This window comes from Cololabis saira, chromosome 1, assembly GCF_033807715.1.
Source record: "Cololabis saira isolate AMF1-May2022 chromosome 1, fColSai1.1, whole genome shotgun sequence".
Classification (NCBI taxonomy): Eukaryota; Metazoa; Chordata; class Actinopteri; order Beloniformes; family Belonidae; genus Cololabis; species Cololabis saira.
The window spans coordinates 7766314-7789623 of NC_084587.1; the positions used below are offsets into that span (position 1 = coordinate 7766314).

The window sequence follows — 23310 nt, forward strand, 5'->3', positions numbered from 1 at the left end:
CGTGTGGCTGGGGGCATACTGCATTGTTTGATGCTTTTTTGAATGGACTCTCTGACACTGTAAAGGATGAACTGGTGTCTCAGGACCTGCCTGACGACTTCAAGGAGCTGGTGAAGCTGGCTGGCAGGATTGATGCTCGACTAAGGGAACGGCGCTCTGAGAGAGGTTCATCCCGCCCTCGTCCCTGGCTTACCGCTGCCCCCTCATTACCAGCACCTCTAGAGGCAGCCCCTCCTCCAGAACCCATGCAGCTTGATCGTGCAAAGCTGTCTCCTGAGGAACGCATGCGCCGCCGCCTCCGGAATGCCTGTTTCTACTGTGGCCAGACGGGTCACCTCTGCCTCAATTGTCCGTTAAAAGCCAACGCCCATCAGTAGAAACAGGGCTTCTGATGGGCACTGCTCAAGGTAATTCCCCTGTTAAGCGTTCTTTTTTGCCTGTTTTGCTGCTCCTGTCGGATGGTGCTCATCCCCTCACAGCTCTCATAGACTCTGGCGCTGATGAAAGTTTCATCTGTGCTGCCACAGCTCGTCAGTTAAAGATCCCTGTGCTTCCCTTGAAGCAGCCCGTATTGACTCGTGCAATTGATGGACGGAGCCTCACGCATATCACTCATGTCACAGAGCCTGTTGCATTGCGGATTTCTGGTAATCACAATGAACACATATCTTTTCATGTAATGGATAACCTTCATGTCCCCATTGTCCTAGGCTTTCCATGGCTGTCAGTTCACAATCCTCATGTTAACTGGGCTGATAACACAATTATGAGTTGGAGTCCATTTTGCCATTCTCACTGCTTAACCTCTGCTGCCACCTCTCTCTCCCTGGAGCCGGATAGGACTGAGGAATTCCCAGACTTGTCATCGGTCCCTCCTGAGTACCTGGACTTAAAGACTGTCTTTAGTAAGTCCTGTGCTGTCTCCCTTCCTCCTCACAGGCCTTATGACTGTTCGATTGACCTCCTGGAGGGAGCCATGCCCCCCAAGGGGCGCCTCTATTCTCTTTCCCCTACAGAAACTGAGGCGATGAACAAGTACATCTCAGAGTACCTGGCCGCTGGCATAATCCGCCCCTCGTCTTCCCCAGCTGGTGCAGGCTTCTTCTTCGTTGGAAAGAAGGATGGAGGACTCAGGCCATGCATCGATTTCAGAGGTTTAAATGATATCACTGTGAAGAATCATTACCCATTGCCACTAAGTCCACAGCCTTCGAATTATTACAAGGTGCTAAAATCTTCACTAAACTTGACCTGCGTAATGCCTACCACCTGGTGAGGATAAAGAAGGGGGATGAATGGAAAACAGCCTTCAACACTCCCACAGGGCATTATGAATATCTTGTTTTGCCTTTTGGTTTGACTAATGCCCCTGCTGTTTTTCAGGCCTTGGCTGAGAGACATGGTCAATCGTTTTGTTTTTGTTTATATAGATGACATTTTGATTTTCTCTTCCTCCCTCGAACAACACAGACATCATGTCAGACAGGTCCTCCAACGACTCCTGGAGAACCGTTTCTTTGTGAAGGCAGAGAAATGCGAGTTCCACAAAAGCAAGATGTCATTTTTGGGACACATTGTGAGTGCAGGCCAAGTCCATGTGGATCCCTCCAAGGTTAAGGCAGTCACTGATTGGGCCACCCCGACCACGAGGCGTGACCTCCAAGGCTTTTTAGGTTTTGCCAATTTTTACCGCAAGTTTGTACGCAATTTTAGCACGGTTGCGGCCCCACTCACAGCTCTGACCTCTCCCAAGGTGCCTTTCCTCTGGAATTCCCAGGCGGAGAATGCTTTCTCTAAACTCAGGAATTGTTTCACTACTGCACCTGTGTTTACTGTCCCTGATTCCTCTCTGCAGTTCGTAGTCGAAGTGGATGCCTCAGAGACCGGAGTCGGTGCAGTGCTGTCCCAGAGGTCCCTCAAGGACAACAAACTGCACCCCTGTGCCTATTACTCTCATCGCCTGTCTCCCACAGAGCGCAACTACACCATAGGGGACCGCGAACTGTTGGCTGTGAGGCTGGCCCTTGAAGAGTGGCGGCACTACCTCGAGGGTGCAGTCTTGCCCTTCCTCGTTTGGACGGATCATAAGAATCTTGAGTACATCAGGTCAGCTAAACGCCTCAATTCCCGCCAAGCTAGATGGTCTCTGTTCTTTTCACACTTCAATTTTACCCTCTCATATCGCCCTGGTTCTAAGAACACTAAGCCTGATGCCTTGTCCAGGATTTATTCACCAGAGAAGGAGTCTGTAGCTCCTAAGCCCATTTTGTCTCCCGAGCTGATAGTCGGAGCTGCAAGTTTTGACATCGAGTCCCAGGTTCGGAGGGCCCAGCATCAGGAACCCGACCCAGGTAAAGGGCCTACTGGCTGCTTGTTTGTCCCCACAGTTGTTCGCCCTGCGGTACTGACCTGGGGACATGATTCTAAGTTGGCGTGTCACCCGGGTATGAAGCGGACTCTGGCCTTCATAAGACAACGCTTCTGGTGGCCATCTATGAGGACAGATGTGGAGCAGTTTGTGGCGGCCTGTGATACGTGCGCCCGGAACAAGCACAGTAACCGACCCCCAGCTTGCCTTCTCAGACCCCTTCCTGTCCCACATCGACCCTGGTCCCACATTGCCATCAATTTTGTCACTGGTCTGGAGGTGTCCGAAGGAAACACCTGTATTCTCACCGTTGTTGACAGATTCTCTAAGGCAGTTCATTTCATTCCTTTGACCAAATTACCCACAGCCAAAGAGACAGCGGAGCTACTGATCACCCACGTTTTCCGACTTCATGGTTTACCCCAGGATATTGTGTCAGACAGAGGTCCACAGTTCTCTGCTCAATTTTGGAAGGCATTCTGCAAATTAATCGGTGCCACTGCCAGCCTGTCATCTGGTTTTCATCCACAGACCAACGGCCAGACGGAGCGCGCCAACAAGGACCTGGAGGTGGTTCTCCGGTGCATGACCTACGCCAACTCAGCATCGTGGAGTAAGATGCTTCCCTGGGTGGAGTATGCGCATAACTCCCTTCCCACTAATGCTACTGGTCTTTCCACTTTTCAGTGCTGCCTGGGTTACCAGCCTCCACTGTTTCCGGCACAAGAAGAGGAAGTGGCAGTTCCCTCAGTCCAGGCGTTTATTAGGCGATGTCGGCGAACCTGGGTGCAGGCCAGAGCTCGTATGCTAAGGTCGGTGACCTACTTTAAGAAGCAGGCTGACAAACGTCGCTCAGCAGCCCCCCTCTACAGTGTTGGACAGAAGGTCCTGCTTTCCACCAGGAATTTGCCTCTGAGGGTCCTGTCCCGGAAGCTGGCGCCCAGGTTTGTTGGACCCTTCCCAATTTCTAAGGTCATCAATCCTTCTACCGTACGACTCTCACTGCCTCGGCCCATGCAACGTGTTCACCCTGCCTTTCATGTCTCCCAAGTCAAGCCTGTGGTTCTCAGCCCTTTGTCCCCTCCATCCAAGCCCCCTCCGCCTCCCAGGGTCGTTGGTGGTGGTGAGGTGTTTACTGTCCGGAAGTTGTTGAAGGTCCGCCGCAGGGGCAGGGGCCTCCAGTACCTTGTCGACTGGGAGGGCTATGGGCCTGAGGAGCGGTGTTGGGTCCCTTCCAGGTTCATCCTGGCTCGTTCCCTCATTAAGGACTTTCACCGTGACAATCCTGGGGCCTTGGACGGGACGCCAGGGGGCGTCCGTCGGAGAGGGGGTCCTGTCACGGCCTGAGGTTGAGTGGGTGTGTCTGGCTCCTCCCCCCCCACCTGACAACACCTGCAATCACTCTGGTGCAATCATGCCCACAGCATTTAAGCCTCAGTCCCTCTTCAGCCCATGCCAGATTGTCTTGTGTTCTCCAAGCCTTCAAGCCGTTTATCAAGCCAAGTGAGTTTTCAAGTTTTTGACCTTTTTGATATTTTTCTGCCCCCAGACCACGTTTTTGCCTAGCCCTTGCCGGTACCTCTGCCTTCGCTGACAGCGTTTTTGGACCTTGACCTTTGCCTGCCCCTGGACGGATTTTAGCCTGACCCTTGCCTTCTCAGATTTACCCCAATAAATCTTTTGAACCGTTTTCCCTTTGTCTGCAGTTGTGTCCATTCCTTGTGTGCCTGACAGATTATTTGTTTAGCTGTTGCTGCTGTTTTTTTTTCCTCAGGGAGCTGGTTATTTTTGGAAAAAGATATGTTGAAAGTAATGCATACTGTATTGTACAGTAAAAAGGAAAAAAAAGAAATGTGTTGCACACATGAAGCAAGCCCACTCACATCACTGAAGAGATGTGGGGATTAAAAGTGTAATTTTTGTAGAGCAAATGTTCAGATTTTGGCTCCTGTTTGTATTGTTGTTTCAATGTCTGGGAGCTGGTCAGGTTGAAAATCTATTTTTACAGAGATGGACAGTTTTTTCGCACATATGTTCAGTATATGAAATAAATTGCAGTCGCATTTGAATTCAAAAGATGTGTGTGTCTGTGTTGGTCGGGGGGGGGGGGGGGGGGCTCGAAAATTCTGTTACGTACAAAAGGGGGGCCTGGCAAAAAAAAGTTTGGGAACCACTGATTTACACGAACCCGCATAAATACGCTGTTAAGGTGCTATGAGCAGCCAAACCTACAGGGGGCAGTGTAACGAGAAGATAAAGTCATACTAGCCAATCGGAATCCTGGAGAAAAACATCAACAAATGACACGAGTAACTTCCAGTTACTTCCAAGATGAACGAGAGTCTTTCATTAGGAGTGACAGAGAAGTGGAGTTACTTTTAAATGTGACGTTAGAATATAAAACAAGTAAAACACAGGTAAATATTGACGGTGGCCAAAGAAATTGTAAACACAGGTCGCACACATGACGCTGGTGACGTTTCTGTCGCATAATGTGACGTTCTGAAGCCTAAATGTCCGTTTCCCTCTGTTTACAAGCAAACGTGAAGACAGAGTTTTTGCAAATCTCCACTTTGGCCAGAGTTTTCAGAAATTATTGTTTTTGGTGACTTTCTTTTAGTTTTCATATAAACGAACAGCCAAAACGCATGGATCCGTAGGAGTGCATTTCTGCGCCATCTGTCAAGAGCAGATTAAATCAGTGTGTGTTCTGGCAGCTTTGAAGAAAAAGGAATAAAAACAATGTCAGCCAGGATCAATTGATTATTAGAGATGATTCAATTATCCCCGTGTTTGTGTGTTTGTACTTGTTATGCTCCTCTGGTTTGATGTGTACTCTGCTGGAAGTGAAAGTTTGCACAAATCTCACCTTTCCTTGGAGCTGTGTTCCCACTCGATAACAAGCTTCACGTGTGGCGGTCCGCCCGGACCACAGAACTTCAAAGCTCTACGATACAGAAGGAAGAAAAAGGTTCAACTACAGTTTAATGCAACCCCGTCCTCCGCTTTTAATCAAAAGCTCACAGCAGAAGTTATCTACATTTATTCTGCTATAACAAAAATCCCAGGGAGAGCTGCTCTGGTGATGAAAAACCTTTCTCTGTGCGTGTGAACTTTGATCCTGCATCTTGTTTTCTCCTCATTAACGACACAAACATCCACATAATGGCAGCACAGAAGCTGTCGGCCGATAATGGCTGCAGCGGAAACCTCGCTTCATCAGACGCCTGCTGCGGAGTCATTGGGGGTGGGGGGGTTGCTTTTGTGATTCAGGGATTAACGTCACCGGTTCGGGGACGGAGGGTAAACCGGCCAGCATCAATATTTCACAGCTTTAACAAGCCGACGAGCATCAGGCCCCCTTGTCGTGTATTGAGCTCCTAATAAAAGACGAATGCCAATTGTACTTGTAGCAGGGCGAGTGCTACCGGGGCTGACCGAAGGACGGAGAGACACGGAGTTTCGTGCAGACCCTCTTTATTACAGCAAAAGATCACCGCCACACCTGCAGAAGCACCTTCACACCCAGCTTCACAGGCCCTTGCTGCTGTGCAGCCCTGCCTTATGAAGGCTGGCAGGGTGGAGAGGCTGATTGGGCCCACCTGGGCCCTAATCAGCCTGAGTGGCTGCAGCTCCTCCACCCTGCCACACACCCCCAATGCCAACCTCGAGCCGGGGACCGTCCGGCTGAGCCTACTCCCCCCCCCCCCGCCCCCTCGGAGCGGGAGAGGAACCCTCCGGGCTTCCTGGTCGGGTGGTCGCCCCCGGCGTCTGCCTGAGCCGCGGAACGGTCGGGGTGGTCGCCCCCGGCGTCTTCCTGAGCCGCGGAACGGTCGGGGTGGTCGCCCCCGGCCTCGGCCCGCCCGCCGTGGAGGATGCGCTCGGGGCTGGGCCCATGGTGGCCTCGGGCCACCCGGTGCGCGCACGACTGCCTCCTTCACCTCTGCGACGCAGCCCTGCGCGGGCTGCTGGTCCGCCTCCAGGACCGCCTCTTCCCCCACACTCTGCTCTGGCCGCACAGGTGACGCGGCTGGAACAGCTGACGGTACACAGATGAATCTAATCATTCTCTGTGTATTTCAGTAGGGTGTGGGCTCTGGAGACGGGAGAAGGACGTAAGCAGACCAGAGGGGACGAGCAGCTCGGCTGACGAGGCCTCTGAGTGTTTGTGAATAGAAAAAGAATAAAAAGTCCTGAACAGATCCCGGTGTCCGCTTTCTTTGTGACCCCCGTAACACACACCGTGTTACAGTAATCTACTATAAATTAATTGTAGACGTTGTTTAATCACTGCGTGGAGTTGATGTGCGGTCCTTTCCGTTATGAGCTCCAGCAGCCCGGCCGCTCACCGTCCTGGTTCCCAACAGAGTCGTCCATTCCTGCAGCTCTCAGGGGAGGGGTGAAGCCTTTTTACGAGCTTCTTTAGCAGTCAAGTCATCAGAATAGAGGGAATGCGCATGACGTCACAGATGCGACTTCACAGCGGGTTTTGCCCACTGAGTGGCAGAAAGACTGAGTGGCAGAAAGACTGAGTGGCAGAAAGACTGAGTGGCAGCGTAAACTTTCAGTTTGAGCAAACTCGAAAACATCTAAAATGGGAAAGAGCTGTTTGTACGATCGACTGTACTCATAGATTTAGCAGGAAATCGGAGCTATAGTTTTAAAGACTGCCGATAAATAAGCTTAAGAGAGACAAATGGATCGCTGCAATTCACGGAAACAACTGGATTCCAGGCACCGAAACGTGGATTTGTGGTTCCCATTTTGTATCAGGTAATGTTGGATTTTTGGGTAGCTAACGTTAAACGGTCAAATCATAAAGTTCGGTGTCCTCATAACTTTAATTTCGCCAACAAATCCTGCCTTGAAGTCGGACCAAGCGTCAAGACTTTTGTATGCCTTCAAGCTTTGCTTCGTCCCTGGCGTAGAAATGAAGTACATATAAATATCAGGAAACTCTATTCGTGGCCAAATATTAATGTCCATGGACCACTGGTTCTTGGGGTAACTGTACGGGTCACTGTCAAGTCCAACTGCCTTTAATTTAAGCCGATAAACAGCTGTTATCCCGTCTTCTCCACTAGTTGCAAGGAAGGCAAATTAGAGATTTGCCTACAGATAGCATCTGAGTTGATTCCAAAAGACAGTCCACGATGGTGCCTAGATACTTACACTGGCTGACGACTTCCACTGCTGTGCCTTTAAGAAAGGTTTGAGTTGTGACAGACGGATTCTTCCGAAAATCAAGAATCATGTCCTTTGTTTTTGACACATTGAGTTGCAGGTAGGAGTTATCACACCATCTAACAAAATAATCAAGGACAGGTCCATGGCCCACCTCCTGGTCCTCCTCCTGCAAGAGGCTGACAATCACGGAGTCATCAGCAAATTTTATTATAAACCTTGACTGGAACATGCTCTTACAATCATTGGTGTAAAGCATGAACAGTAGAGGTGCCAGGACACACCCCTGGGGCGAGCCTGTGGAACACAGCAGGGAATCAGACAGGGTTTCATTGACACGAGTTCTCTGCGGCCTCATTGTTATTAAATGTAATGCAATACAGCTAAGTATATCAGTAGGCGTTTCTTTAAGTATTTCTGAGCCTGCATACTACAACAGTATAATAAAATCCTTTAATGACGGCTTTTAGTTTTGACGTCCACATCAAGAATGTGGTGGCCCCAAGTGGCCCCCGCTATGAAATATCTTTGGAGGCGCCAAAAACTGGTGCGGCGATCTGGTGGGCGAGATCTACTCCATACCATTAAAATGCTAAAAGAAAGAGCGGCCTATCATTTCCCCAAGCATTTATTTGGTTTATCGGTTAAAATAATTATTATTGAAATGTAAAAAAAAAATGAAACAAGCGCTCTGACATTAATTTGAAAAGGGTCGTCTGTGGAGCCTGAGCAGAAAAGAATAAAGCAGCGAGCCGCTCGGTGTTGCAATGAATAAACTTGAATAAAGAGCCACTAGAGCCACAAAAAAATCTTTAGAAAAAAAAAGAATAAAGCAGCCACTTATTTTACTTATTGTAATTAATTCCTCACCTTTCCCAGCAGTCAACCAGGCTCTCCGCTTGTTTTTGTGGTCGCTACGTGCAGTAGCTTCTCCCCTCAGGTGTATAATAATAATAAAACCCCGCTCAGGCCTGGCATGCGGTTCTGCCCACGTGGGCCGAGTGCACAATCAGGAGGTTTTAGTGGAGGGCAGAGAAGAGGCCGAGCATTTTTGGTTGTATGCTCTCGGAGCTCATCTCGTTTCTTGCAGGTTGTACAGCCGAGACCGACTCCAGATTAAAACCCTGTTATGACTTCACACACGCGTACCAGAACAACCTCAACGGGCCGGGCCGGGCTTCATGTCTACACTCCTGCAGAAGCGTGAAAAAACCACGACTCAAAACGGCTTCAGAACGGCTTTTATATTGTCCTTTATATCATGATTTACGTCACGTTTAGTTTGAAAGCATTTATAATCCTGATTTAGATCTGTTAAGTATGGAGGAAGGCGTTTTAATTGAATATCTTTTTGAAAATATTTTTAGTTATTTTTAGTTTTTTTTCTGAATTTCTTTTTAAAGCCTGGGATAGAAGGAGAAAGGTAACTTATATGGGATAAAATCCTCAATTCTGTGACATGGACTGCATATTATTATTGTATGGATGGGTTCAATTGTCTGTAAGGGTTGGTGTGAGTTATGATATGATCTAATTATGGACTTGGCTGTGTGCGTGTTTGGATCGATATTTCTGTGGGTGTATTTTTTTTTAAATTTTTTGTTCATTTTCTAGTGTGGGATATTTTATTTTAATTTTAATTTTATTTATTATTATTATTATTTATTGCTGCTTATTATCATTATTATTATTATTTGTAGCTGGAAGTAAGTTGTTCACACACCGGAATGTTATATTTTGATGTAATTAATGTGTCTGTGTAATCCCATGAGCAGTACTGGAGTTGAGGGGGGATGAGGGGGATGGCATCCCCCCCGAAATAAAAACGGTCCAAATCATCCCCCCTGTAAAACTGATGTCCCCCCTTTCCATCCCTTATATCATTTCATCAATGAATGTGGTTTTACTGCTATTTCAACATTTAGAGTCATCACCAGAAAAATAACTTATTTGACAATTTTCACCTGTTTCAAGTAAATTTTCACTTGAAATAAGTAGAAAAATCTGCCAGTGGGACAAGATTTATCTTATCATTACAAGCAAAAAAATCTTGTTCCACTGGCAGATTTTTCTACTTATTTTAAGTGAAAATCTACTTGAAACAGGTGAAAATTGTTGTTTTTTCCAGTGATGAGTCTTGTTTTAAATGTAGACATTTTAACTAGAAATAAGACAAATATTCTTGTTAAGATTTTGCGTTTTTGCAGTGATCCATTTTACTTATCCTGTGAAGGACAGAGTCATATTGATAAGTTCAGAAAACTGTTTTTTATTGTTGTGTTTTGATGTATTTGATGTAAGCCCAGTGGATATTTAAAGCTTACAGAAGGCTGCATTTAACTGCTGCTATGTCATTCCTGCAGTATTTCTGCAGGTGTTTCTGTCAGTGCTATTATTTGTAATATATTATATTATTTGTAATCAGCACAAATTATCTGTCCCCATATGATAAAATCCACCATCCCCCCTGATTTTTTCTGCATGCCGGGCTGGATGAAGGTGACCCTGAGCCGTCTCTTCAGTTATGCAGCTGTTTACCCAGGTTCCTCAGGGAGCTCCCAAGATGCACTGGGCCCTCTCCTCTCTCCGTCCTCCCTAAACCTTATACATCTCTATATATCATTGTTGCTGTCAGTCTCTGTCCTCTTTTCTCACCATCCTTTCATCCGCCCAACCAGGGGATGCGGATATCCATCATTCATGAGGTCCTGCAGGAGCGTCTTCCTGTTTCAAGGGTCTGTTTCCTTCCCGCTGAGGCCTCACCGCCTCCAACAATCACACTTCCAAATGAAAAGCTGATGATGTAGTCAGATTTAAAAAGCTCTCCTTGCCGAATCGCGTTCAAAAGGAATCAAAGAAAGTTTATTATCACTTCAAAGTGGAGCTGGCGCTGTTTTACTGATTGTTTTTGGACATGTTTTATGCATCGATGTTCACAGAAATTTCTGGATGCCAGGCTCACGAAACCTTTCCCCACAGGCAACTATGACCAAGTACGAAATAAACTCTTCCCTCCCCTTTTCCAAACCCGTTTTGGTCATTTCTGGCACTAATGTGTCTTCTGTTCACAGTCGGTCTCAACGTACATTTTATGCCGTGATTCATATTTAGCAGTTTGGTTAAAAAGGTCCAAAAGATTTAAAAGTCTAAAAAAGCAGCAGGTAAAGACTCGAATGGCCACAGGAAATAATCAAGTGGTGCACTTCAACACAATACAGCATAAAAAACAGGAAAACATGTATAAACTGACTCAATATAAACTTAAATCAAACGGCCAAGATGAGTCTGCAGTACTGATATCCATATTTGTGGATAAAATGAACACTTGTGAGGACGAATATATCATTTTTGTCTTTAAGTGCAACACTGAACTTCACCTGATTAATCGGAGGAGCTGCCTTTTCAAGCTTTGAGAGCCACAAATCAAAAACAGCCGGTTTGACAAATAGATCAAACAAATAAATCAAAGTGAAGATCGGCGGAGTGCAGTGGTGAAGAGCAGGTGTGTCTGGCTGTCAAACAAAAGCTGCGCTTTCCTGAATGCTAACGGGGACGCAGAGTTTGTTTTGGCGGGGGGGAAATTAACGTGGCACAGCAATATCACTTAGGCTGCATCACGACTGAGAGCATTTTCAATTCAATTCACCACAAAAACCGCTCTGATCGCTAGGAGGCGATAAGGCCTTCTGTGATGACCAGCCACTGACGGCATGGTACTCATAAGTGGGGACGGTCCCGGAGCACTTTCTTGTTTTTTATTTATTTATTTATTTTTTGGGTGAAAATATTTCAATAAATACATAAATAAATATAGGGTGAGCTATGTATGAGTAGTTCATACACATAAATAAATAAATAAATAAATAAATAAATAAATAAATAAATAATATTTGATTAATAACTAATAAAGTAAAATAAGGGGGTAATTAATTAAAGGTATTGTGACATCATTTTTAACATGCTTTTAACACTATTAAAAGTCTTGGCCAACATCCCTCAAATGTGTCTAAAAGAGTGTAACAAGAAAAACTTCACTCCAAGTACTCCATTCCTGGCTTTTTATGACGGTGTTTTTTTGGGCCGTGAAAAACGCTTCCTTTTGCCCCTCTCCTGTCAATCCTTGCCCCGCTCCTCCTCCAAACCTCCTCCAACCCAACTGCTACACACTTCTGCCGTCTCCACACACACGCGCGCACACCGAACCAAAAAACAATCATAAAAATAAAGGCATGCAAGCAGCAGTGTCCCCTTATCTTAAGTCCAGTCAGTGGCCGCGGGTCTTCTTAGCAGTTTTCCTCCGGTGATTAGAACAAAAGAGGCTCTAAACAGCTCCTTGTTAAGCCTCATTTATGGTTCCGCGTTAAATCGACGCAGAGCCTACGCCGTAGGGTTCAGCGTACGGTGCGCGTCGCCGCGTAACCCTACGCCGTAGGCTCTGCGTCAGTGTAACGCGGAACCATAAATCAGCCTTTATGGTGCACTGGAGAGGAGAGGAGGCAGGGAGCTGGGTGGAGGGGGCGGTGATTTAGCGGGTCGTTATGTAACGATCCGCCACCAAACCACATGCGCCGTTTTTGCATAGTTATGCGGAAAATCCCAGAAAGCACACAATACACTGAATGGTAAAAGTTTGTTGTTTTTTGGGTGTAATTGATGTCAAGACACAGAAATGTGTTTTTCATGTCACAATACCTTTAATTAAAAGTAATGTAAAATATAATAATGATAGATATTTATTATTATATTTTATATTACTTTTAATTAATTACTTACCCCTTTCTTTTACTTTATTTATTAGTTATTAATTAAATATTATTATTATTATTATTATTATTAATCATCATCAACATCACAATCCTCTACAAATTGAAAGGTGTAACAATGCACCTTTCTAGAGCTGTCATCTATCTGTTGCCTATTTACTGTACAGTGAGCGAAAATAACTAATAAAATAATAAGTCAAATTCCACGTCTTTTTTGACCTGACTTGGCCAAATAAACATGATTCTGATTCTGATTACCGGTATCTTTGTCACGGTTAAAAAGACCATCCGTGTACTCAGCCTTCAGGTCAGGGGACAGAGCCCTGTACAACGCCGCTCGCGCTGACCTGAGGAGAGGCATCAAGGCTGCCAAAGCGGACTACAAGAGAAAGGTAGAGGACCACCTCAACAACCCCCGGCAGGTATGGCAGGGCATACCGACCATCACCAACTACAAAGGCTGTGCTGTGTCACCTGGGGACTCAGGCCCCGTTTACACGGAGCAAAAACTGAGACATTTTCATGCGTTTTGGCTGTTCGTTTACACGAAAACGCAGCTCAAAGCCCCCAAAAACGATCATTTCTGAAAACTCCGGCCAAAGTGGAGATTTTCAAAAACTAGGTTTTCACGTTTGCGTCTAAACAGAGGAAAACGGAGGAAAACGGAGGAAAACAGAGATTTAAGCTTCAGAACGTCACATATGCACCAGAAACGTCACCAGCGTCATGTGTGCGACCTGTGTTTACAATTAGTTTGGCCACCGTCAATATTTTCTTGTATTTTACCTGTTTTATATTCAAAAGTGGAGTTACTTAAAAGTAACTCCACTTCTCTGTCACTCAAAACGAAAGACTCTCGGTCCATCTTGGAAGTAAAGCCTGAATTATGGTCCCGCGTTAAATCGACGCAGAGCCTACGGCGTAAGGTACGCGGCGATGCGCGCCGTACGGTGTGCGTCGCCGCGTACCTTACGCCTTCGGCTCTGCGTTGGTGTAACGCGGAACCATAAATCAGCCTTAACTGGATGTTACACGTGTCATTTGTTGATGTTTTTTCCAGGATTCTGATTGGCTGGCATGATGTTAACATCGTTTTCATGTGGGTCCGTGTAAACGAGGATATTTTTGAAAACGTAGAGGGGAAAATATCAGTTTTTGTAAATACCCGGCTACGTGTAAACGTGGCCTCAGATGAGGCCTTGGCAGAGGAGCTGAACAGCTTCTTTGCCCGCTTCAAGTCCCAAAAACAGCCCTCAACCACATCATCACCACAACCACCACTACAGCCCCCACCAGCCACCAGCACCCCCCACTCACTCCTGAGGTGCAGGATGTGAGACGGGTGCTCCGTGCAGTGAACCCCAGGAAAGCTGCAGGTCCAGATGGAGTACCTGGGAAGGTGCTCAGGGCTTGTGCCAACCAGCTCTCTGAGGTCTTCACAGACATTTTCAACCTGTCCCTGGCCAGAGCTGTTATCCCACCCTGCCTGAAATCAGCTACAATCATCCCGATCCCCAAAAAATCACCCACTACAACCCTCAATGACTTCCGCCCTGTAGCACTCACCCCAGTCATCACCAAGTGCTTTGAGAAACTGGTCTTAAAGCACATCACACAGCAAAAAAACCAGGGTTTACGGCTGTGTATACCACCAGTATTTCAGGCACTAGCACGGGAATTTATGTAAGGTAAACCACCCGAAAACTAATAATTTTCCCGGTCCAGAAACTCCTGTGTTGTACTGGGACCTCCTGCTGTGTTTTCACAGAATTGTCACACAAAGGTGTGACATTCCAGACTTTCAGAGGGGGGTGGGGTAACTTCACCGACTCATCTTTTCGTGCTGTGTCAAAGCCTGTCTCCCCCCCACCCTGGACTCACACCAGTTTGCATACCGGGCAAACAGATCTACAGAAGACGCCATAAACACCGCACTCCACTCCGCGCTGAGTCACCTGGAGAAACAGGGGAGCTACGTGAGGATGCTCTTCCTCAAATTCAGCTCAGCCTTCAATACCATAAAACCGGACATTCTAATCCCCAAGCTATGCACCCTGGGGCTCCCACCATCCACCTGCTCCTGGATTAAGGACTTTTTGGTGAACCGACCCCAGCGCGTGAAGCTCGTCGTCAACTCTCCTCCTCCCGCACTCTCAGCACTGGCTCTCCTCAGGGCTGTGTGCTGAGCCCACTTCTGTACTCCCTCTGTCATCACTGGCTCTCCTCAGGGCTGTGTGCTGAGCCCACTTCTGTACTCCCTCTGTCATCACTGGCTCTCCTCAGGGCTGTGTGCTGAGCCCACTTCTGTACTCCCTCTGTCATCACTGGCTCTCCTCAGGGCTGTGTGCTGAGCCCACTTCTGTACTCCCTCTCTCAGCACTGGCTCTCCTCAGGGCTGTGTGCTGAGCCCACTTCTGTACTCGTTCTACACATCGGACTGCAGCCCCGCCCACCCAGAGAACGTCATTGTCAAGTTTGCTAATGACACAAGATGCTTGGTATTTTGAGAAAAGTTTGTCCTTTTGTTCTTCCTTCCTCTCATTTAACTCTCTATTATAGTTTAATCTTCCCTCATCTTAATTACTGCAACATTGTTTGGGCTTCGACACATCCAACATATATTAATAAAATATTGATTATTCAAAAAAGGTTTCTCAGAATGATATCACACGCAAACGGATATGAGCCATGTGCTCCCCTTTTCATTAATTATTCATTATTATCCATCAATAAAATTAACATTTTTAAAACATGTTTGTTTATGTTCAAATTCAAAAATGATATACAAGATCTTCCTTCTTCCTTTCATAATTTATTTTGTGTTAATTCATTCTTATGCCACAAGGCACAAAGATGATTTTAACTTACCGTTTTGTAGAACATGGAAACATCAATCTTTCCCCACTTGTGGAATTCGCTCAATAAATCTCTTAAATCATCACCATCCTTGCGAATATTCAAAAAACATTTAAAGAACATTCTTATTGTTTCATCTTTGTAATGTTCATTATTTGATCTGAGTTACATTTTCTTGTGTTTTTTTTGTTTTTTTTTGTACTCTCCCTTGTGTAGCTTTGTTTTATTTTTTATTCATATATGGAAAGGATTCTATATAAGCCACCAGGCTTCTTCCTTTCCTTGCATGTTATTTCATTGTTTTTCATTTTTTGTTCATATTTGTCTTATATTGCTAAATAAACTAAACTAAACTAAACACTGATCACAGGGGGAAACGAGGCGGACTACAGAGATGAGGTCCTTAAACTTGGTGAGTGGTGCGCACTGAACAACCTGGCACTGAACACCACCAAAACCAAGGAGCTCATCCTGGATTTCAGGCGGAACCGAGCCGCCCCCGTCCCCCTGCACATCAACGGTGAATGTGTGGAGCAAGTGCAGTTCCTGGGCGTCCACATCACTGCAGACCTCTCCTGGTCTGTAAACACCACTGCACTGGTGAAGAAGGCTCAGCAGCGGCTGCACTTCCTGAGGGTGCTCAGGAAGGAGAACTTGAACACACAGTTGCTGGTGACCTTCTACCTTCTACCGGTCCACCATAGAGAGCCTGCTGACCCATACCGTGACAGTGTGGCACTCCAGCTGCACGGAGGCAGACAGGAAGAGGCTGCAGAGGGTGGCAAACACAGCACGGAAGATCATGGGCTGCCCTCTGCCCTCTCTGCCCTCCCTGTCTGACATCTACAGCTCCTGCTGCCTCAACAGTAGGGATGGGAATCGAGAACCGGGTCTTGTTGAGAACCGGTTCCCAGTGTTTCAATTCCTTGGAATCGTTGGCCTTTTTCGCAAACGATTCCCTTATCGATTCCACTATTATTTTTTTTATTATTATTATTTATTTTATTATTATTATTATTTTATATTAAATACATATTTCACTGTATATTACAAATCATTTTGTGGGGACCCCCTAGCACCATCGAGGAGCCCAAGGCTGGGGGCATCTTAAGACCTCACTTATATTTTTTTGTTCAAAGATATAAAAGTTTTATATCTTTGAACAAAAAAGATCAGAGAAACAAATAAATTAAAACAAAGAAACAATTTTAGTATCAACTTCGTTTTATTAAAACAAAGTTGATACTAAAATTGTTTCTTCTCCTTTTTTCCAAATGAGAATCGATAAGAGAATCGATAAAGAATCGAATCGTTAAGCAGAATCGAAAATGGAATCGGAATCGAAAAAATCTTATCAATTCCCATCCCTACTCAACAGGGCAAGGAACATTTTAAAGGACAACACCCACCCCGGTTTCCACCTTTTCGACCTGTTGCCCTCTGGGAGGCGCTTCAGGTCCTTACGAACCCGTACAAAAAGATTCAGGGACAGCTTCTTCCCCAAAGCTGTGAACTTTCTCAACCTATAAGCTACCTCATATTTTCTGTGCAATATTTTTCTACCTTCTATCCACAATGTCCCAATATTCTACTATCTATGTGCAATACTCCCATCCTTTCAAGGGCTATATTATTCTTCCATTCATTTTAGTGCAATATCCCCCACCCATCCATGTACATTTTTTATCCTCCCATTCACTCTTGTTTATAGTGTGTGTACATATATATATATACATTTATGCTTCCTTGCTTACATAGTCTTTGCATGTGTGCACTTTGACGGAGATGCTGCCTAATTCCACTGTACATGTACATTGATAATAAAGGCTTTCTATTCTATTTCTATTTCTATTCTTTGAACATACAAAGCCGTAATAATGGTAATCTCTACAAAAGTACACATATTCATTCAGAAAAGAAAAGGAAAATAAGTAAACATATTTTTTTCATTCCCCCTTCTCTCTCGTCTCTCTCTTTTTCCATTTTTCCCCCTCCTTTCTTCCCTTTTTTACAGTCTGTTGTTGCATCTCATCAGGGCTCCACACATGAGCTGTGTTGGGATCTGCTGCCCCCGTGTGGTCAAAACGAAGCACTGCAACATAGTGCTACTGAGACTTTTATTCAGTTTTATTCATTCTTGTGCCAATTTTTCTCATAGTAATATCTGTAGCGCACACAAGGGAGAGGTTTTGGAAACAGATTCTGACATAAAAAAGCTTCAGTTACACATTTGTGTTTAAACAAACCCACTTAGAGAATATAACATCTAACGTGGGAAGATCATCCCTCTCGGACCTTTACTCTTTTACTTTTATTTGATTAATTTGTTAATCATTTCATAAAAATTTTACATACACAAATCTAAATGTTCTGGTAAGAAACCAAACTTTTTTCAACTTTCTGCATATATTAAACAATGTATCTCCTCCCTCTGTGATGTGAGACTAAAAAAGCTGTTAAATCATATGATCTATGTAAGGTTTACAATATTTTTACTGAGTAAGTTTTATTTAATCTTTTTTCTGTCCTGCTATCAACCCCGGGCATGTTTGATTGATAATGATTGTTTGTGTATTAATGATGTACATGCCATTTCAACATTATTGTATACCAGTGTTGGCTGGTCAGTAGAGGGCCCTAGGGCACCGCCCCCATCAAAATCACATGAAAAATAAAAATAAAGTAAAAGATTTACTCTGAGTTCCTCTGCTGCAGTTTGATGCCTCAATTCACATACTCATATTAGTTTAAAGTCGTCCTTACAGCCCATCACAGCCCATAGATTCCTGAAAAGTCACGTGAATGTCGGTCTGCCGTCGCTGAATACAGATTTGTGTCGTCGTCTGTGTTTCTGTTTGCGTGGGTTCACAAATCTGCAGTCTGCCGTTTATTCAGTCTGCTGTGCTGCTTACAGAAATGAGGAGAGATTTGCAGGTATGTTTCCCACCTGTCAACCGCCGGGTGGTGCAGCGGCCGGCTGTCGTGTGGAGACAGGTAGCTGTAGGCTGCAGATCCGCCCACCACTCGGATCTTGAACAGCACCCCGGCATTCTGAGAGGAAAGATGGGAGGGGGAGAACTGATTATTACCTGTGATGAAACGTCAAGATTTCAAGAACAATTAAAGCTGCAAGCAGCGATGAACGGGCCCTCGCACTCACGGCCACCGCCCCCCATAAGCATCTCAGAAATGACACCACCCACGACTCTCTATGTCAAACCATTCAAAGGTTATGCCAGAAAATAGGGACTATCAAATATCAAATATATACCTAAAAAGATAAAATCCACTATGTCTAACTTGACTGACGCAGGATCTACGTCACACGTGTCTAAAACAGGCGTCTTGTCTTGTTCACTGGGTTCAGTCAAATATTTATTTTTTTTATTTTTTTTATTTGCACAATGACAACAGTAAAGTTTTTTATCATACAAGGACAAATAATTTGTGCAGGAGAGGAAAAGAAGCCCGAAGGGCTTATAAAAAATCCTCCCCCTCAATACAAAATCACCAAAACAAACCAATCAATAGAAAAAGAATAGAAAGGAAAAGAAAAGGTAAAAGAAACAAAGAAAAATACAATAAACACCCAAACAAAAATATCTATGAAATGGCAATTTCATTTTAGTACGAATAGCCTGTTAATTTTGTCTATATAAAAGATACCCCATTAAGTTGGTCCTAAACATTTTTAAGGATGACACTAACTTAAGAGATCTATCTAAAGAGTTCCAGAGTTGAGGGCCATGGAATTTGATAAAGGATTGGTGACTGGAGGTAAAAGACAAAGAGGTAAATGAAAGTTCTTCCCACCTCTTACTGAATAAGAATGAATATCTGATGATAACAGAAAAAAATTATGAAAAGTGCCTGGAATGTCTTGTTTGAAATGAATGAACTTAAACATAAACAGGCATGTTTGAATTTTGTTAATAGAAAAAAATGATAATAATTTAAATTTGCTAAATAAGGGTGCAGAAGGTGCTTGATGAGAAGAAAATGAAATCATTCTCAAGAATCTTTTCTGAATTAGAAAATAGAGGAAAGCATTTAGAGATGGGTTATAATGTGGCGGGGGAGGGGGGTGAGAAACCGTAGTGGAGAGCAGGAAGAAAGTCTGACCGCGGTCGAGCATGAAGAGGAGTAAATTAGCGGGTTAATAGGAGGCTTAAGCGGTAAATGAAACAGGCGTGTTCTCTCTCTGACCAGATGAGCTTGAATGGATCTGAATTAAGGTTAAGACTCTTTAAAGGGAACTATTATGAAAAACAAGTTTTTTCTTGCTTTAACATATATAAAGTGGTCTCCCCTCAGCCTACCAACTCAGAGAAGGAGGAAAGCAACCAAATTCTGCAGTGTCTGTACAGCCGCCCGGATGAGCCGTCCAGTGTAATGTGGATCTACGAGCCAATAAGATTCTGCTCCCTTTGTTACGTAACGACGGGAGTGATTTACATGGTTGGCCTCCGATGCGTGAAACCACGCCCACAACTAACTCCGCCGGCCGGAGCTTCCGCCATTTTTCCGTAGCGGTGTATCGCGTCATTCAGGCAGCCAATCAGCATAGAGCCTCATTATCATAGCCCCGCCCACTCAGAATCCTGCATAGATAATGAGGTTAGAGAATGGGAAGATAAAGACATGGTTTAGAGGCTGAATTTCTAATTTATTTAGCAAAATCAATCAAAAGATTGTTTTTAAGACATTCAATGCCTCTTTATTAGATGCCATAATAGGTCCCCTTTAAGACTCTTTAACCCTTGTACTGGTCAAAAATGACCTAATTCTCCTATCCTTCTTTCCTCCTGCTCTCTCCTTCCTTCCTTCCTTCCTTCCTTCCTTCCTTCCTTCCTTCCTTCCTTCCTTCCTTCCTTCCTTCCTTCCTTCCTTCCTTCCTTCCTTCCTTCCTTCCTTCCTTCCTTCCTTCCTTCCTTCCTTCCTTCCTTTTTCCCTTCCTTCCTTCCTTCTTTCTTTCCTCCCTTCCTTCTTTTCTCCCTTCCTTCCTTCTTTCCTTCCTTCCTTCTTTTCTCCCCTCGTACACTATTTCCTTGTTTTCTCCTTTCCTTCCTTCATTTTTTTCCCTTCCCTTCCTTCTTTCCTCCCTTCCTTCCTTCTTTTTTCCCTCCTTTCCTTCCTTCCTTCTTTTCTCCCTTTCTTCCTTATTTTCTCCCTTCCTTCCTTCCCTTCTTCCTTCCTTCCTTCTTTCCTCCCTTCCTTCTTTTCTCCCTTCCTTCCTTCTTTCCTCCCTTCTTTCTTTCCTCCCTTCTTTTCTCCCTTCCTTCCTTCTTTCCTCCCTTCTTTCTTTTCTCCCTTCCTTCCTTCTTTCCTCCCTTGTTTCCTTTCTTCCTTCTTTCCTCCCTTCTTCCCTTCCTCCTTCCTTGACCTGAAGACAGCACAAGGGTTAATCAGTTAAAACGAGATGAACTAGAGCCGAGGAGAAACATCACGCTGAAGAGAAATCATTGAACTTGAACTTGTGGTGGTGTTGTAGTTTATACCTAACTGTAGGGGGAGCTGTCGCGCCGGCTGCAGCCAGTCTTTGAATTAACTGAAGGCCCTAGAAATCTGGGGGTCCTAAACATCCTAAAAGATTTGTTTTGTTTTTATATATATATATATATATATATATATATATATATATATATATATATATATATATATATATATATATATATATAGAATAGAAGAAGAAGAATAGAAAGCATTTATTATCATTATACTTCTACAATGAAATTAGGCAGCAGCTCCGTCAAAGTGCAAAACAAATGCAAGACTATATAAGCAAGTAAACTGTACACAACAAAAATGTAACCATAAATATATATATATATATATATACACTATAAGAAAAGAGTGAATGGGAGAATAAAATAAAAATAAAAATGTACATGAATGAAATAAAAATGTACATGAATGTATATATATATATATATATATATATGAAAATAATGACGATAAAACTACCTTATTGTGTTGCTTGCTGCCTGAGAGGAACCCTGAGCAGCAAGTGTTCCCTTCCCGCCCAACACAACAGTCCCTTTACACAATAAAACTACATCTAAAACGACACCATCATACGATCATCTTGTCATAAGTGCAGCTTCCTCAGTGCTGAGTCCTGCAAAAAGCTGGATCTTCTAACTAATTCTGATGAGCAGAGAAGTTCACTAGATGCAGAACTTCTGCTTACAGAGCTGAGTCTTTATCTTGCTCTTAAAAGTAGGTCCAGACCTGCAGATCGGACAGAGATTGGTAGGTTGTTCCACCATCAGGGAACAACGGAGGAGAAGAGTCTGGCACTGATTTCACACCACGTTTTGGTGGAAATTACCATATTTTCAGCACAAATCCTGAATTTTTTTCAAAAATCGTCAGTGCGCCTTCTGTATGAATGTTGTTGTGTTTTCTGACCTCGAACCAGTTTTATGTGGAACACTGAAGTAAAAAATCTGTCTGCATAGTCTAATAGTCTGCAAAATATGGTATGAGGATTTATTGGAGGATATTCTTCACCTAGGTCTTTATCTAAATTTGCCAAACACTCACTAAGTTTGATCCAGCTTGTAGCGCGACATCATGGGACAAACGCTGCTAAACGCTGCTGCCAACGGCCGGGCTCCCTGTTACCCACCAGACCTGATAGCTCCTCTTTTCTTTTTATTCATTAATCTTTATTCATACAGGTAAAATCTCATTGGTCTCATTTCCAAGACAGACCTGTTTCAGGCAGCAGCAGCAAGTTACAGACTAACTGAACGTACAAGAGACAAAAACTAAACAGAAACATAAGATCATTAATAACAATACAACTAAGCAGAAAAGGAACTATGTTGGAGCCAGTATGGGTGTTTTTGGTTTCTTTTTGTTGAATGACTAGTTCATATATTTTTGGTGTTACTAATATACCAAGCCACAAGGGGGCAGTAATCACCTTGGTAATGGGTCACGTCACACAATTAAGTATTAAATAGACACAGGTGTGTGGGCTCAGTGTTTTTTGGACCACAGGGAGAATAACGTTTCTTAAACCGCACTTGAATTAAATGGCATACAAACCACGGGAAAACAACATCCCACAACCAGCAACAATAACGAGAGAGAGAAAGAGAAGACCGGCGAGGCAGACGACAAAACCAACCTAAGGTATAAAGAGTGTAAAGAAAGTTATCCATCGGTTCATTCACCACCATGGCTAATTAGTCACAACAAACTAGTTAAAAAACCTACTGTATATCTATCTATCTATCTATCTATCTATCTATCTATCTATCTATCTATCTATCTATCTATCTATCTATCTATCTATCTATCTATCTATCTATCTATCTATCTATCTATCTATCTATCTATCTATCTATCTATCTATCTATCTATCTATCTATCTATCTACATAACTAACACATTTAGCCTTCTGTAAAAAGATCTGAGGAAATGAAAACTTTGTAAAGTAATAACTAGTCTGGCCAGACAAGTTTGTCCCTTTAGAGTTCAGACGATTATGTTTATAAGTAAACAGATTAAACAGATTTTATTACAGAATTTAGTGATGAATAATGTCTGAATGGATTTAAATGCACTCGGGTACATACGATAAAGCGTTTGGAAAACGCTTCAAGGATATTTTATGATTAAGTTGGACCACATGGTAAACTTTTATGACTTTTTCCTGCTATACGAGTCCTCATGGGTACAAAAGAAGAGCTGAATTCACGTGACGTGGGATGTTTTACTCTTAATTCTTTATTAATTAATAGGTGTCCATATGTTTTTTACTTCTTCCTACTCCTTTTTTGAGCACAACACATTTGCTGTTATATTTATTAATTCTCAACTACCATGTTTATGATGGTACATTTATTATTTAGTGGTTATTATTGTTCTTTTTTATGTTATTTATTTAATTTTCTGAATTTTTTTTGTACTGTACTGTAAAATAAAAGATATCAATCAATCAATTAATGGGAAAAGGAAATAAAAATAAAAATAAAACCAGCCTGCACCTTGCTAAAAGGTCCACTGGGTCGCACTAGAGCATCCTCTAATGACGAGGAGAGGACCGACTCAGGAAGAGCAGCAGCAGCACCTGCTGCCTGTCTGGCCAGTTGATTAAATACAGACACGCTGTAAAAGGAGAAAGGG

At 43.8% G+C, this 23310-nt stretch overlaps 1 protein-coding gene across 1 annotated transcript in view; it reads right to left on the reverse strand.

The window, feature by feature from the left end:
* The window catches only part of usp43a (ubiquitin specific peptidase 43a), a 305451-nt gene that overhangs the window by 120960 nt on the left and 161181 nt on the right, over window positions 1-23310 (reverse strand). Inside the window, exons 10-11 of the mRNA XM_061733346.1 lie at window positions 18119-18222; window positions 5238-5315 (exon numbers count right to left, since the gene is read on the reverse strand). Of these exons, the coding sequence (XP_061589330.1) occupies window positions 5238-5315; window positions 18119-18222 (182 nt within the window). The remainder of the gene's footprint in view (window positions 1-5237; window positions 5316-18118; window positions 18223-23310) is intronic.